The sequence below is a fragment of the Manis javanica genome, chromosome 15, assembly GCF_040802235.1.
Source record: "Manis javanica isolate MJ-LG chromosome 15, MJ_LKY, whole genome shotgun sequence".
Classification (NCBI taxonomy): Eukaryota; Metazoa; Chordata; class Mammalia; order Pholidota; family Manidae; genus Manis; species Manis javanica.
This window is the reverse complement of record NC_133170.1, coordinates 75573379-75589272: the sequence shown is the minus strand read 5'-3', so window position 1 is coordinate 75589272 and position 15894 is coordinate 75573379. Positions and strand designations below refer to the sequence as shown.

General features: G+C 46.0%; 1 protein-coding gene across 3 annotated transcripts; it reads right to left on the bottom strand.

Annotated features, from left to right (window-relative positions):
* Positions 1-3910: 3910 nt before the first annotated feature.
* PRKAB1 (protein kinase AMP-activated non-catalytic subunit beta 1) lies at positions 3911-13864 on the bottom strand. Of its 3 annotated transcripts, XM_073222347.1 has the most exons (8): positions 13373-13860; positions 10836-10999; positions 9512-9605; positions 9122-9236; positions 8825-8893; positions 6940-7073; positions 5533-5601; positions 3911-5292 (listed from the first exon to the last, which is right to left on the bottom strand). In XM_073222347.1, the coding sequence occupies exons 1-8, from the start codon at positions 13529-13531 to the stop codon at positions 5215-5217; spliced, it is 882 nt and encodes a 293-aa protein (XP_073078448.1). In that variant the 5' UTR covers positions 13532-13860; the 3' UTR covers positions 3911-5214. The 3 variants fall into 3 exon arrangements, 2 of the variants coding, with proteins under 2 accessions (XP_073078448.1, XP_017533543.1); XM_017678054.3 differs by lacking the exon at positions 8825-8893 and having other exon boundaries at positions 13373-13855; XR_012125385.1 differs by lacking the exons at positions 3911-5292; positions 5533-5601 and having other exon boundaries at positions 6989-7073; positions 7360-8893; positions 13373-13864.
* Positions 13865-15894: the final 2030 nt, after the last annotated feature.

The window sequence follows — 15894 nt, the reverse complement described above, 5'->3', positions numbered from 1 at the left end:
AAGTATACTACAAAGCTATAGTAATTAAAACAGTATGGTACCAGCACAAAAACAAATACATAGATCAATGAAACAGAATAGAGAGCCCAGAAATAAACTTATATGGTCAATATGACAAAGGAGTCAAGAATATGCAATGAGGAAAAGACAGTCAGTCTTTTCAATAAATGGGGTTGGGAAAACTGAACAGCTACATGCAAAAGAATGAAACTGGTCACTGTCTTATACCATATACAAAAATAAACTCAAAATAGATTAGACCTAAATATAAGACCTGAAACTATAAAATTCCTACAAGAAAATACAGGCAGTAAACTCTTGAACATCAACAATAACAAATTTTTTCTGGATATGTCTCCCCAGGCAAGGCAAACAAAAACAAAAATAAACAAGTGGGACTACATCAAACTAAAATGCTTCTGCACAGGAAACGAAATCAAAATGAAAAGGCAACCTACTGAATGGGAGAATATATTTGCAAATGATATATCCCATAAGGGGCTAATATCCAAAACATAAAGAACTCTTACAACTCAACACCAAAAAAAAAAAAATCTGATAAAAAATGGACAAAGAACTTGGACATTTTCCCAAAGGAAACATACAGATGGCCAACAGATACATGTAAAGATGCTTAATATCACTAATCATCAGGGCAATGCAAATCAAAACCACAGTGAGGTATCTCACATCAGTCGGAATGGTCACTATCCAAAAGACAATAAAAAATATTGGTGAGGATGTGAAGGAAAGGGAACCCTCATACACCGCTGATGGGATCGCAAATTGGTGCAGCCACTATGAAAAACAGTACTAGTTACTCAGAACACTAAAAATAGAAATAGTATATGACCTGGTAATTTCATTTAAGGGAATTTACCTGAAGAAAACAAAATTACTAATTTGGAGATATATATATACTCCTATGCTTATCACAGCATTATTAAAATACAGAAGCAACCTAAATGTCCACCCATAGATAAATGGATAAAGGTGATGTGGTACTTATAAACAATGGAATATTACTCAGCCATAAAACATGCGATCTTGTCATTTGTGACATGAATGGACCTAGAGGGTATTATTATGTTAAGTGAAGTAAGTCGGAGAAAGACAAATATCATACAATTTATTTTTATGTGGAACCTAAAAAAAAGAACGAACAAACAAAACAGACTCAAATACAGAGAAAAGATTTGTGGTTGCCATCGGGGAGGTGGGTGAGGGAATGGGTGAAGAGGGAAAAAAAAATTAGTGAGGTTTTGATATTTGATTGATTACATGAGTGTGTACAGATGTCAAAATTCACTGAGATATACAATATACACTAAGACTGGTGCAATTTATTGCATACACCTCACACACACACACAAAAGTCCCAGGGATAGAGCCGGGCCCCACAGCCTGGGCTCCAGCAGCTCCAGCTTTTCAGAACCTTTCCAAGGGTTTGACTCACGGCAGGGAAGACTCTTCAGAAGGCCCAGTGGATGTTATTACATTTAGCAGGGATGACTTTGGTTGTAGAAGAAATGCATGCATATTCGTAACTTCCTTGTTTTCTCCTGAAGACAAGAGTTGGCATTCCAGGGCAGAAGGCTCTAGCTTATTTCTCCACTAATTTTCTGATTGAGAGAGGTGCTAAAGACAGATTTCTCAGAAGCTGGAGGTTTGAGTGGTAGAGACTTAGGCCTTAAATTCATTCAAACCATCTGTAAACATTGGTGGAAGGTCAGGTTTGGGGAGGAGTGCATGTTTGAAAATGAAATTGTGCTCATCTAAAAATAACTTGAGTTCACAAAATGACATTGTGCTTTTCCCTAAAATAGCTATCCACTGACCTTAGCCCTGGACAGCATCACTTTGGTGGTCTGGGTTTTTCGGTCTTAGCCTTTGGAGTCTTAGAGGTTTCCTAAATTGAGTGAGTTGAAGTGTGGGCACTTTTTTCTGGCCCCTTGACTTCCTATTGTGGCCATATCCCACTCATGTTGTAAAAGGCTTTGTGCTTTCCAACATGAAATGAGAGGAGCCCTAGCAATCTTCTAGTGCTAGTCCAACCCCTCTCACTTTTCAGGGGAGGAAATCAGGCTAAGAGAGGCCATGCGATTTGCCCAAGGTCACACAGCTAGTCAGTGATTGAACTGGATCAGCATCCCTAATCTTAGGTTGTTGTCCACACCCTGGGAAGGAATGGAGGGGGAATGGAAGAAAAAGAAATAGCCTTGCCTGAGTCCTTTGATCTCTGGTTTCAACATTTTAATCGATGGTTCTATTTACCCAATAGTTTTATATGCCATGTGAAGGCCCTACCTTTGGCTCTATAATTCATCTGAATATACATTTCCAGAGGAAAAAATTATATCTTCATTCAAAAGCAATTTGAGTTAAGCTTTAACTGTGTAACCAGACCTCACCCATAATAGGCATGCTAACAGAGAAAGCATTACCTGGGTCATAGGTCACCTCAATTCTACACATGGCTTTGCCACGGTGATTGGGCAAATCAAGGTCTCCTTTTCCACACCCATGAAATGATTTCCACTACCTGTAGCTCTGTGGGTATAAAGCCTTGCACTTGGGTTTGTGAGCAGTCTTCTGGATCACAGGGGGACTTCCTTTTGTATCGTCTTTTAAAAAAAAAAAAGGTCTTTCAGAAGCACCCAGTTGTGGAGCAGCAGATGTACATCCTTATGGTTTGTGCGTGTGCCTGCCTTCCTCCTCCACAGCAGGGGTCTCCCTAGGGAAGCCCCTGTGGCTGCTGGGCTGCAGAGGGCGCTGCCAGTCTTTCTGGGCTCCAAGTTAGTTTTCTCATTGGACTTTCAGCTTGGCATTTTCCTGCACTTCGTGGGTATAGCTAATTTGCGTGTTGAATTTTTCAACTTCCTGTAGTTTCCTCTTATAGCCTAGGGCTGATGGCTTCTTCTCAGCTCTGACTCAGGCCAGCAGCCAGTTTCTCTAATCCCTTTTACAGAAAGGGCAGTGTTGTTTTGGGCCAACTCAGGTAGGGTAGCCCCCTGCCCAGGTGTGGGCATCAAACCCCAGTCCTGGCAGCCCATCGCTGGGCCCTAGCCCTGCTCCCCCTTCCACCAAACTTCACACCACGGGCCTGGGAGCTGTGCTTACAGCTCACCAACACGGCAATGGTTTCTTTGTTTCTGGTGCTTGAATATATCTTTTATACTTTTGAGCTTTGCTACGCATTTTCAAAATATTTCATCCATTTCTGGAAAGAGGATTTTTGTATCCATTTCCTTAGTCTACTTAAATAATCCCTATAGGTTCTACAATCTAGGATTCCCACACAACTTGGGTTTTCAGGGTAAGACAGCTAACAACCCAGCTAGGAATGCTTTCCCGGTTATGCTCCACTTCAAGTGGACCAAATGACCCAGAGCTTCCTTTCCTTCTAAATTTATTTACATGTTTCCTGATGCCTGGGAAGAAAAGTATTATTAAAGGGCTACCCATAATCTTCTGTCTTTTGGGTAGAAGGGCCAGAGTCCCTTTCAGCTGATGAGAGCAGCTCCGACTCTGGAAGGTCCTTCCCAAATGGTACTATGATCCCAGTCTCCCCTTCGGTGCTTGGTCATGAGGAAGAGGACACCAAACCTCTGCCTGGGGGTGCTGCCAGGAACCTTTGCGGCTGCCTCTCAGCTTCTTCTGACTGAGTGGCTCAGTTTTACAGGCTCCTTCACAGCCTTCCAAGCTGTGCAGACTGGGTGGGTCAAGGGAATGTCCTCAACCCTGGGGACAGCCAGAGCTGCCCTGTCCACTCACCCGCATGCCATAAGGCTGGTACCGTTTTCAGTGTGAGCCAAGACACGAAAAGAATGAAATAAACCTCGGGAAGAGGTTTCTTGCCAGTCTCTTCCCTGAATGACTGAATAAAATCAAAGCTTCCTACAAGCACATGTCCTGTTATCTTTACAAAGCTTTATTGAAACCTGTACATCAAGGTGACAGTAATTCGGTGTCTTGAAAAGACTAACAAAAAAGGGTACCTGGACTCAGGTTTACCAAATAAATACTGGAAACCAGGGAACTTGTCCCCGCATCTCGCAGCAGGATTACAGGGCATGATGACAGTGCTGCCAACGCAGGGACAGGAGCCTGTGCAAACAGGCACCTCCGCAGCAGCTCACTGGAAACCAAGCTGCATGTGAAGAGGTTTGCTTTGGTCCAAAGGAGGTCTTCCCCACACAGACTCAGACAGCTGCTGTCGAGTTCTAGGTGCCTTCCAGAAGCAGCAACAGCAGTTGCTACAGCCTTCTTTATAAACAGGGACAGAGGTCCTGACAGATGGCATAGGCTAGGGGAGGGTGCTTCTCCGAAATTTTCATTCATGGTAACACTGTCACAGCATTACGATTAGAATAAAAAGCTGGGTAACCTTCCAGCTAAGAGTGGTCACTCCTCAGGATCATCCAGCATCAGGCGGCAGTTTTCAAGTCTGGTCTGGGAACAAAGTATTGCTGAGCACAGTTCCCAGGATCTATATTCTAGTCGGGGTGATTTAAAAGTTGCACTAAGGCTGTATAGTTAGCCACCTCTGGTTAAAAAAGTACTCAGTACACATTAAGTGCATGAAACAATTGTAAAACTTCATCTGGAAATCAGACAGGTTCTCATTTCTTTAGAAATTATACCTGCCTGGAGCAGAGAACGGGAGAATCTCTGTTGCTTTGATTTCACAGGACAGACAAGACCAACATTTATGTGTGGGTACACCTGCTGCTACACCCACAGCTAGACCTCAGTAGGGACATGCTGATGGCTTTAAAAACATATGATTAGAAGTTTTGTGAGCCTTGGTCCCTGCACTTCCCAGATTTTTACTAGCAAAGTGGCTAGTGTTCATTTTTGGCTTAAGAAAAATCTCCATGACCAGTTTAGAGGACGTATATTTAGAATCGCACCTGTCCTCAAGCACCGTGGTGTGGGGGCTGCAGCCTCGGCCTTCCCTTATTCTGTTCTCTGCCTTGAGGAGCCCCGAGGCTCACAGCCACCAGGTGCTAAGAGGGCTGTTTATACACTGAGACACTTCAAGAGCTCTGTGCCTGGAACAAACCTTCAAGCAGGACGAGGGCAGGTATGAAATGTCTTATGAAGAGTGTGAAGTGAAAACTTTACAGTCCATTCCCTCTAGCGGAAAGCATGCGCACATGGAGCCTGGTGGTCCAAACTGTTCTCTGGGGTCCACTGCTGGCTCCCAGCTCTTCATATGGGCTTGTATAACAAGGTGGTGACATATTTTTTCTTGTATCGGTGGGTTGCGCTGAGCACCATCACTCCATCCTGAGGAAAAGGATGGACATGGTCAAAGGCAGGACAAAGTCAGGGGGCTCAAACTTTAGAGTGCATTAGAATCATCAAGAGAGGCTTAATAAAAACAGAATCCCGTTCCACCTTCAGAACCAGACCCCGTGGGTGTGCATCAGGTCCTGGAAGCTGCCCTTTCCAGGTAGTTCTGTTCCTTGGAAGCCTCAGAGCACACTTTGAGAAACACAGCTCTAACAGCTACAAACATGTCATTACCTTGATAGAAAGCGCATAAAGGTGGTTTAGCATGACGTGGTTGGGCTCTGGGAGCAAAGCAGGATCGCACTGTTGGGGAATAAGAGAGCAGATGTGAGCATTTAGGATTCTTCCCCTTATTTCACAGCACCAGACATCCAGGGAAAGGAGATAGGTCCTCATGCCCCTTTCTGCCTGAGTTGGGCAATGAAAGGGCTTGTTCAAGATAACAGGTGAGGTGAGGGGTCATACCTGCTCCCACTAAGGGGGGCCTCCCACCATGCCTGCTGGGCACACACTGGTCTCGGGTCAGACTTTACCACGGCCTCTCAAGTGTGGGCCACAGCTCTGTCCTCTTATTGAAGAAGGAGCGGAAAGAAAGAGTTGTCCAGTGAATGTACTTTTAGAGAAAGCAGGGAGAAACAATCTATACTAAACGGCTCCTGAGCAGTGGACTGCAAGCTCATGTCTGTAAGACAGACAGGGAGCCTGAAAAATGAAACGGGTAGCTGGGGGAGGAGGCCTGGCACTTAATGTCATCACACTTCCCTATTTTTTTTTACAAGAAGCCAGAAATCTGGCTTTTTCAATATATACTCCCCAGTTTTATAAATGCTAATTCAAAAAAAGAGAAAGAGCAGGGCAAAAGCCGGTCAGCTCTGGTGGCACTCCTGAAAGAGGCTGGGGGAACCGGACGCCCCCAGAACAGCAAGCCCTGGGGAATGAACCGTGACCACACGGGATGCCTGCAGACGCACGCCTTCAGCTCCTCAATTAGTACGCGTGGACCCCTTCGATGTGGAGCGATAGCGCTGTTACTTTACCACCTTATAAAACAGTGTGCCTTTTGGGTGGTGGATAAAGCTGAAGAACAGGTTCCTGAGAATTACGCCTACACTACGCATCCCAGAGCGGAGGGAACTGGGCAGGGCAGGTCAAACAGAATGGGAAATGAACCACAGGGGAATAACGGGGTGCTCTTCATGATGCAGTGGGATAGACACTTCTTTCTGCAAGTAGTATCAATTTCCCAGAGATGTGTGTTACCCGGACACCCCAAATTTTGAGCACTGATGCTTCTGAAAGTAATTTGATGGTTAAAACGAGATTCTCAGATTTGGGAGCCAGAGGAGGAATTCCATTAGGTATCTTCCTCAGAAGGGGTGGTGGTGTATTTTGTCATGGAATCTCAAAGACCAGGGCTTAGGCGGGCGCAGGAATGAAACACAAGGAAGAAAACTTCAGAAAGACTTTGTGGGATGAGGAGGAAGCACTTGCTGGTAGCCGCTTCCTGCCAGAGGAGGACCCTGGCAGTTAACAGTGATGGGCAACACTGAGCTTTCTCACCAGCTGCTTTGCAAAAGGTGGAGAGGATGGGGAGCAGCTGGACATGACCCAGATGGTCCGGGCGGACACCTGTGCACTCACCGAAATCCCCGTGTCTTTGTTCAAGATGACCTGGAGCAGATGAGGGGGGAGAATGGGCGGCGCTTTAAACCGTTCTTCCGGTTTCGAGATGTAGGGCTCCTGATGGTAGGGTCCTGGCGGGGAACTGGACAGCTCTGTTGGGAGACGGTGATGGGACATTTACTTTGAGAAGGAGTTCTAAGAGCAGTCTCATTTAATTTATGGTGCCATCTACTTTTCCTTGTCTTTTGTTCCCTCAATACAGATTTATTTTATTCTTTTGACGGATATACAGGCCCCAAGGATTAAGAGCAATGGCAATGAGAAAACCCTTCTGGAATTTGGGTGACTGGCAAAAACCTCAGCAGTGAACTCAGAAGCCCTGGCACAGGACAGCAGCTGTGGTCAGGCTACCAAGGAAGCTGTTCACAGTACCCTGACCTGATGGGCCACTGCAGAGGAAGGCTTCCTTCTCGCTTCGGGCTGGGCTGCCAAATTCCACAAGGAAGCTCAACAATTCAAGTGAGGCTTAAGGTGCTAAACCCAAGTTATGAGCAGCACCAGCAAGAATAAAACAAAAGACAAAGCAGCTTGTTTATATAGAGACAGTGGCAAAAACAGGTTATATGAGGCACTGGGACATTTTTAAATGAAAACAAAACAAAACAAAAACTGAAAACCTTTCTGAAGGCTCTTTGGCACCATCATTCTCAGGTTCCTTTCAAATGCTTGAGTACCTAGATTATACAGAGAGAAGCAGCTTCTAGAAGTATGGTGTTTTTTTCAAGGTTAGAAGCAGCTCATTTACTGACGTCTGGACAGCTGGAAAGGACTGAGCTATTCTCCAAAGGATACCTGGGAAGGGTTCTGACTGCCTGACCCTTGGATTGTCCACAATAAACCTGATAGGCCCTGGCTCTGCCAATTCCTTCAACATCACTTTTTAGAGGACAAGCTCCCTGCATGTGACCCAACCATGCCACAGCTCTCAGCAGGAAACTGAGAACAGCATGAACTGCAGAACCCCGAGTCATTACAAGCAATATACACCTTCAGAAAGTGAGTGTATCCAGTCGAGAAGTCTACGGGGAGCCTGAAGTTGGCTTACCAGCAACAATGGGTGAGTTTTCCTCTGCGAGGTGAGCTATGCCGAGGAGACTGGACTAAAAGCTTTGGTCTGTGGCCTAAATTACATTTATCAGCAAGTAGGGGATATTTGGGCATTTCCTCCACCCCCCCATTCCCACCTAGCTGAAGAAATAAATAATTTCTCTAAAAGATGCAGAGAGAACATTATTTTAGATTTCCCATTCCTGCTTAACCACCTGACGTGTCAGCCACAGTAAGCCCACCACTTTACCACTGTGATTTCTGAGCTGACAAGAATCAGAGATCCTGGTGACAGAACCTCCAGGCCCAGCCACGTGACAATGAAGAATCACCCTGTAAACTGAACTGAATCCATTTTCTCAGGCTGTCAGGCACGGGCCTGGGGAATGGCCTCACTGCCTCCCACAGGGCCTAGGAACTGTTTAACTGCCTGCAAGAAGGGGCAGTGCAGCTGGTATAGACACTTGAGATTACAACACATCCTGTCCCCTGAGCTGTATGTATCATGTTTTCAGGTAGCTTCTTCCCGCGGGTTTGGATGGAAAGCAATTTGCTGAAAGCTTGATGACTGGATGACTCTTGGAAGATGGCAAAGTTTTACCAGGACTGTGAGCAGGCTGTGCTATGTAGCCTGTTTCCTGTAAGGAGCCTCTCTCTCCCCTGAAGAGATTCTGACAAGGTGCTAATGTACCACAAAGGTGAGGGCCAAGGTCACTGAGGTGTCCATTTATCACCTGTCAGGAAACACTCCAAGCGCCCCAAGCAGGCTTGGTGCGCAGGGAGCTGGCAGGCTTGCCCGGGGCTGGTGCCTCACCAACCCAGTGGAGGTCTCCAGGTGTCTGTTCTCGGTGGCCAGGCAGACCTGCTGAGTATTGGGGAGGGGGAGAAAAACAAACTTACAGCTCCCTGGGGGCTGGATTTCAACAACCTGACCTGACAAGAGTTAAGAATTCATTTTGTAGCTCTTCAGGGAGCTATAAACATCGACCTGATCGGGCAGCTTGAGCACAAGAATGAGAAGCAAGAACAAGAGTTATGTCCAGACTGCACAGCCCCCACCTGCACACACGTGGTAGAAAATAACTGTTCCTACCAGACACATCGGAGCACTTTTGGGAATCCACCATTAAAGCATCAAATACTTCAAAGTCAGTTTTCTTCACTTGAATGATGTTGTTAACTGTGCCAAGCTGGCTGGTTACTATTGGCTGGGAAGAGACAGACAGGCAGAAATCATAACGCAGAAGGTCTCTGGAGTTAATTCTTAGGGACTGAGAATTCCTCTAAGGGCTGGAAGGTCTCTTCTCCTGGCTAGCTGACCTGCTCATCTGAGTCAAGTACGCCAATAGCCTGACAGTCACACAGCTATCTAGCTCAGCCACACACAGGGACTTTTATCAGCAAGGAAGCGGGCCCTGCAACGATCTGTAAGACAAGGTGATCGTGTGGGCGGTCAGAGGGGCACAGGCAGGAGGAAGAGTACCTCAGAAGGGTCGTGCGTCCACTGACCATCCACAAAGAACTTGTACTGATGCTCTCCTTCAGGCAAATCCAGGATGGCTACGAAGTTATTGTGGCTGCAAGAAAAAACGGAAAGAGGAAGCACAGAAGTTCAGCTGGGTGGGCCGCCCTCTTGGCTTACTTGCAAAACCAACCATGGAACAAAACAAAATCTTTCCGTGTAAACCCAAGAGTTCAGTTGCAGGAGAGTAAACTCTTTAAACCAATTTGGACGATTCAGATTTCAATCTAGAAAAGCTACAAGGAAGCAGCAATGCAAGAAGTTTCCTTGAAAACTGTTCAAACACCAGGAATCCACAATCCTACCATGAAAAGGTCAACAAACAGGCAATTGTCCTTGTTAACTGGCATGAAAAACACCACCTGCCTACCTAGATGCCAAGGAGGATGGCAACACAAGATAAACAGCACGCTGCTGAGTTTTACCCTTTGCCAGTTTGCTGTGGGCAGGAGAGAGGGTCAATTTAATGGGACACACAAATTGTTCTCTAAAGAAACTTGCATAACTACTAAAAAACGGTTCCGGGAAACCTCTTTCACTTGACTGTTTTGTTCCCCTGATGTGAATTGACTTGTAACTGTGCTGAGTGACTCTCTCACTGTTACTCCTGGAAAAGCAGGTGGTCCCGACAATAATCACGCCTGGCCCAGCAGGGCACCCTTTCTACATTTGTTTCATCAAGAGTACTTACTAGTGAAGATTCTTTTTCACTGACAATTTGAGACAGAAGTCCATGCTAGGGTTCTTGATAAAATTTTTGACTCTACTCTTGTTATGATGCCTATATAACATGTACCTTTCAAACAAAAGCAATACGCAGAGTCAAAGCTAGAAGGAACATCAGAGATCATCTGGTCCGATATTCCCTTTGTACAGACAGAAATATTGAGGCTCAGGTGTTAATGACAGCTTAGCCCATCCACATGGACTCGAAGCCAGGTCTTGAAGATCCCAGCAAAGTGTGTCTCCACCGAAAAAAGGAAAAGATTTCTCTCTTCCTGAAGGCAATATTCTGCTAAACAAACACACGGCTGGATATCTGAACTAGTGAGAGATGTCTGTGAAGCGAGAATTGCTACTTGTAATTGAGAGATGTTTTCTTCCAAATGCACTCTAAACCTGGAGACTACTTGGGTGAGACTGAACCCTGTGAATTATTTAGCAAGATTATTTTTCCATTTAACTACTGTATAAAAACATCCTGTTCTATATACCTGCACAGATCATTGAGAACAAGAGTATCCCTGGGGAAAGACAAGTACATAAATACTTTCTAGGCAATTACCTTCTTGTGAGGGGCAGTTTGCTCCAGTTGTTGAAGGACCCAGATAAGTAAACTTCCTTTCCACCCCCTGTCCAGCGAAATACAGTTGGTCGAGCCTGGGCTGGAGCTTTATCATTCACTTCCAGATCATGCTGCCAGGCCAGGAATTCCTCCTTTTCTGGAGCCTAGAAACAGAGCACCTTACTCAGGTATGGGAAGACAGTAGTGAGCTCCCTACACCAGCTACCCTCGTGTGGACAATTCATTCTACAGACGCAGCTCTTACTACCGGGGTTCATATTTGGGCTCTTACTAGTTATTCCTCGGTTTCCCCACTTGCAAAATGGAGATTATAAAAATAATTCTTTCTTAAGGTAGTTATGAAGAGTGAGATACTCCGAGATAGTAAAAGGCTCTGCACAGTGGCTGACAAAGAAAATATTTAATAATTATTAGCTATTACTGTTATTAAAGAGATCTACATCAAAATCCTTGGAGAAACTATTACACTCATTTGGAAGAAGGCGGCAATGAACTCAAGATTAGCTTAATAAATATCACTTTTCTCCCTTAATTAAGCAAGATCGGAAGTATATGAAAAGTTATTAGAGACAATTCCAGAGCTGTCAACTCAAAACTGGCAAATCCAGATTCTCAGCAAGGGAAAAACTATTCACTGAGTGCCGTTTAGGCATTGGGGAGGTGGGGGGAGATAAGTAAGACAAAGAATGACCCATTATGGTAAGCAGTAACTTCTAGTGTAAAAGAAGTGATGTGTAACTGAGCTATTCCAGATTGAGAGAATAAGAGAGAAATATAAACACATTCAATTCTAGATGAAATATGTTTTTTTTAACACCTTTCTTCATCAGAAGCCAAAAGACATTAAAAGAGCAAGAGTTCCAAGCTGGAAGAGACCATTTAAGGTGTGAGGTAGGCTTCTATCACCTTCTCTTCATATGTTGACTTGTCCTTACCTTAAAAGATGTCTGTATCTTTTAAGTTTTAACAAGAACCACAGATAAAAGAATAACAGACTGGGATCACTTTCCACTGAGGATGTGATAACTAACCACAGCCAAAGTGGTAAACTAGTTTAGTTAAAAGACTCACGACTTTTTCTTTGGTATTTGGGGCATTCAATCCAGTGTCTCTGCTACATCATTTCCGTAACTTCTAGGAAGGGACATGATTCATTCTCCACAGATCACTTGCATGCAGAACATTCACTGCAGGAGTTTTAAAATAGCAAGAAAATACATCCTTCTTGAAGAAGGCAGTTTGATTCTGATGGTGTCGTATACACCCATCCTTGGGCCAAAATTCTTTCTTAGGGAAGGGAAGTCAAGTCATTGGAGAAACAGGACTTCAAAGTCCACTTTGCACACAGCTTCTTGGTAATGAAACAAATTCAGAAAGTTCAGAATCATAGGATGTAAGGCCAAGTAAAAGCAGACTCTTTACAGTTAGACTCATGGCCAAGATACAAGCAAGGATGTAAGATAATAAGGTAATCACTCAGCCCAATATTTGAGGAAAAACATGAGTAAAATTGAAATGAGTTACCAGGCAATTTGCCTAATGGACAATGATGATTAAAAGGCAACTGGATACTAACAGAGAACATGCTAGGCCAGGAGAGTGGGGAGAGGCACCTGAAACCTACTTCACTGCATTGTCCTTACAGATTTCGTTCTGTTTTTTAGGATATACTGCATATATATCAGCTACCAGAATCATTCATTCATTGTCTTTGGACCTGGCCCTGTGGCTGGATACAGACCTCTCATCAAGTATCAGCAGGAATGTGGCTGAAGCAACAGTTAAGACTGTCTTCTTAGTTTTTGATGAATTAAAGCATGCTGCAGCAGGATGTCCGATCTGGTCTGCAAAAATGTTTGCTTTGGCCTGTTTAAAATGTTAACTCATATTTAAAGGGGAGAGAAGTCGAGTAAGCCCCTGGCTGCCTCCTTCAGACCTCACTCACTCACTGACCTCCAGTAGATTTACTTTTCTGTGCCCACTCTAAAAAGCAGATGAGCCCTAAATTTTAGGCAGAATTAAACAGGCGCACGCAGTCAGTCGGCTGTTCAACTCTTTCAGCTTACACGGGTGCGCTGGATTTTCTCCCAAACTGCAAAACCAAACTGCAAAAACAGTGCGAGTTTTCATAAGGGTGAGGGACATTTTCTTAGAGCCGTGAAATTAATTATACCGAACACAAAAGCAGAGACTGGGGCTCAATTAATGCTAGCTCCACGATCTTAATTAAGAATTTGCAGCTTCGTCTCAGAGCTGCTTTCTCCTTAATGATGTTAAACGAATTTAGTTTCTCCTCCCTCGGGGTGACTTTCTCATACCGGTAATTAGACACAGGTTCCTGGACTGCTAAAAGAGCGCTTATGAGGGCCAACTAGCTCCTAAGTGCGAGAGAAGTATAGGTATTACTTGCCTCCCACTTCCCATGAGTTTAGAGGAGGTGTGGCGGGGAATCGGAGTAGAAGGTTCCTCTCCTAACCGTTGCTCAAGGGGAATCGGATTCCTCCAGCCGCGCTCACCTTGATTTCCTCGGAGTGGAAGAGGTCGGCGTCCTCGGGGCTGTCCATCAGGATCTTGGGTCTGTCCCCATCCTTGCTGCCTCCCGAGCTGTCCCTTCGGGGGGTCTTATGGCCACCTTGCCGCTCCAGCGCGGCGCGCTCGCTGCTCGTGTTGCCCATGGCGGGGGTCTGCAGGGACCACCGGGAAGCGGGACTGGCCTCACTCCAAGGAAGCGATAGGAGACTCCTGGAACCAGGGGGTCACAAGGACCCTAGGGAAAGAGTCGAAGCACCAGGTACCACACTCCTCCGCTGAGGGTTTGGGCCTTGCAGCCAGATGAGCAACGCGGACGAGGTTTCCCAACCGCGCTTTCCCCAAAAAGCGCGAATTTATCCCGACACTCCCAACAACTCTCCACCTTTAGCAACTTCCGCTTCCGGCGCTTCCAAGAGTCGGCCCCACCTAGAGGTTTGGGGGACACCGCGTCCGGCGAAGCGCCCTAGGCAAACTTGACCTCACTTCCGTTTCCGGTCCGAGGCGGCGTGTTCGCAGCGCGTCCAGGCGCGGCTTCCCGGGCATCTGAGCGCGCAGTCGCAGTCGGTTGCTCGGGCTGGTCCCTGGACAAGACTGCTGAAGGCCGACCGGGAGCGACCCAGCGCGCCGGCTGCCTGGGCTGGCGTACCGCACAGCCCAAGCACGATGCCATTAGCTATTTTATATTTTTGCCCACTTCCGGTGGCTGCTACACTCTATAGCCAAAGGGGAGGGGTCGTTCAAAAGTATAGATCTAATTAAGACACTTCTTAAACCCTTTTAATACGTTAGCTCCCATGCTTTTGAATGCCTTAGAATCACTGCCTGCTTAAAATGCAGATTTCCGCAGTCCTAACCCCTGGAAATGATGATTCCGCATCTCTGGGGTGGGGTCTGCATTTTAATAAGCACTCCAGGTGATTCTGATGCAGGAAGCCTTGCAGGTGTTTGAGAAAATGACAGGCCGTAAGATCTCTGGAAATGTCCCACGTACAGTAGCTTGGGGGTTGTAAAATGTTGGAGTTATTAGAGTAATTTTTTTTTAAGATTGCACAGCTTTTTGATAGGTAATTTTGCAAGATATTTTGGACACATCCTAATAAAATGTATTAGCATTTTTCATTTACTGTGGTCCGTGCTTCAGCAAGAAGTGTATACACATGTGCTAACAAAATATTATCGGACTGTCAGTGTCTTGGTTTTGTGTTATGTTGTGTGTGTGTCAGAGGTGGGGTGGGGGGGTGTGGTTTTGTTTGCTGTGAGGATCTCTAAATGCCTTACATTTGCTGGGCCTGGTCATGCATTTTGTCCCCTGAACAAACATTTATTTAGTACCTGCAAAGTGCCAGACATTGAGCCAAGTAAATGGGAGACACAGATGACTGAAATATGGTCTCCTGGAGGGGAATTTGGCAGTATCTATCGAAATTAAAAAATGTACCTTCATTTAGGTGCACAATTTTACTTCTAGGAAACGTCCTACAGAAAGACACACATGAAAATTATATGCAAGCATGCTCATTTGCAGCATGGTCTCTAACACCCTGTGTGGATAAAATGAAAGTTACTGTGGCCAGGATTCTCACCTGGCCCTGGTTGGCTAGCTCACTACACAGGTGTGGGCAATATGTCGCTATTGACTCTATATAAGGAGCCCTGCCCAGTGCTCTGGGCAGCACAGTGGCACAGTTGCAAGGCTGCAGGAGAGCGGATCAGAGGACAGAGGCCCAGAGGACGGCTGTGTGGGATGACTGTGCAGAGAGGCCTGGAGGCAGAGACACGCTTGCTGCATGCAGAGTTGCTCTGAGTGGACGAGATTTTAGTGATTGACTTGCCACTGTGGAAATAAAGTTGGGCATAACCCTTTCACCCCAAGAACGTTCTACTCTCATTTCTTTGGTCACACTGAATCCATAGCGAACTTGCCCGGGGCTGAAGCCATTGGCAAGACTGTTGGTGACAGTTGGCAGGGTTCACTGGTGACCAGGGAAAGAGAACAGGCTGCCCCCATGGAGTGTTTCAGCAGGCTCCACCTATGGGCGGGGAGACACTCAAGTGTCCCCTGTGGACATGTGGTACTGTGAAGGGGTGGAGGACGGGGGTCACCCCAAGAGAAAGAACATTCGTTGATGACTGAAATGGCGTCACTACGAAGTGCTGTGGAGATCGTAAAGGATGTCGTGGTGGCCCGAGAGGAAGCAGCACGAGAAGGAGCAGCGGCACGAGAAGCAGCAGTACGTGAGCACAGGCTGCCAGGTGCCAGAGGGCAGGTGAAGGATGGAGTGGAGGTTTGACGAACAGGTGGGGCCCCTCCTCGGTTGAAACCGCACCTGGTGGAAAGCTGGTGGAAAGCCAGAAGGACTCAGCAACTGCGGGTTCCTCCAGGACAGGTGCAGCCCCCTCCTCAGGCTGTGCGGCACTCCAGGCTCTGCTTCTGTCCTCAGGCTCAAGCACAAAAGGAAATACAGCCTGCTTCTGGAAGGAAGAATTTAAAGGGCCCCGTGACTGT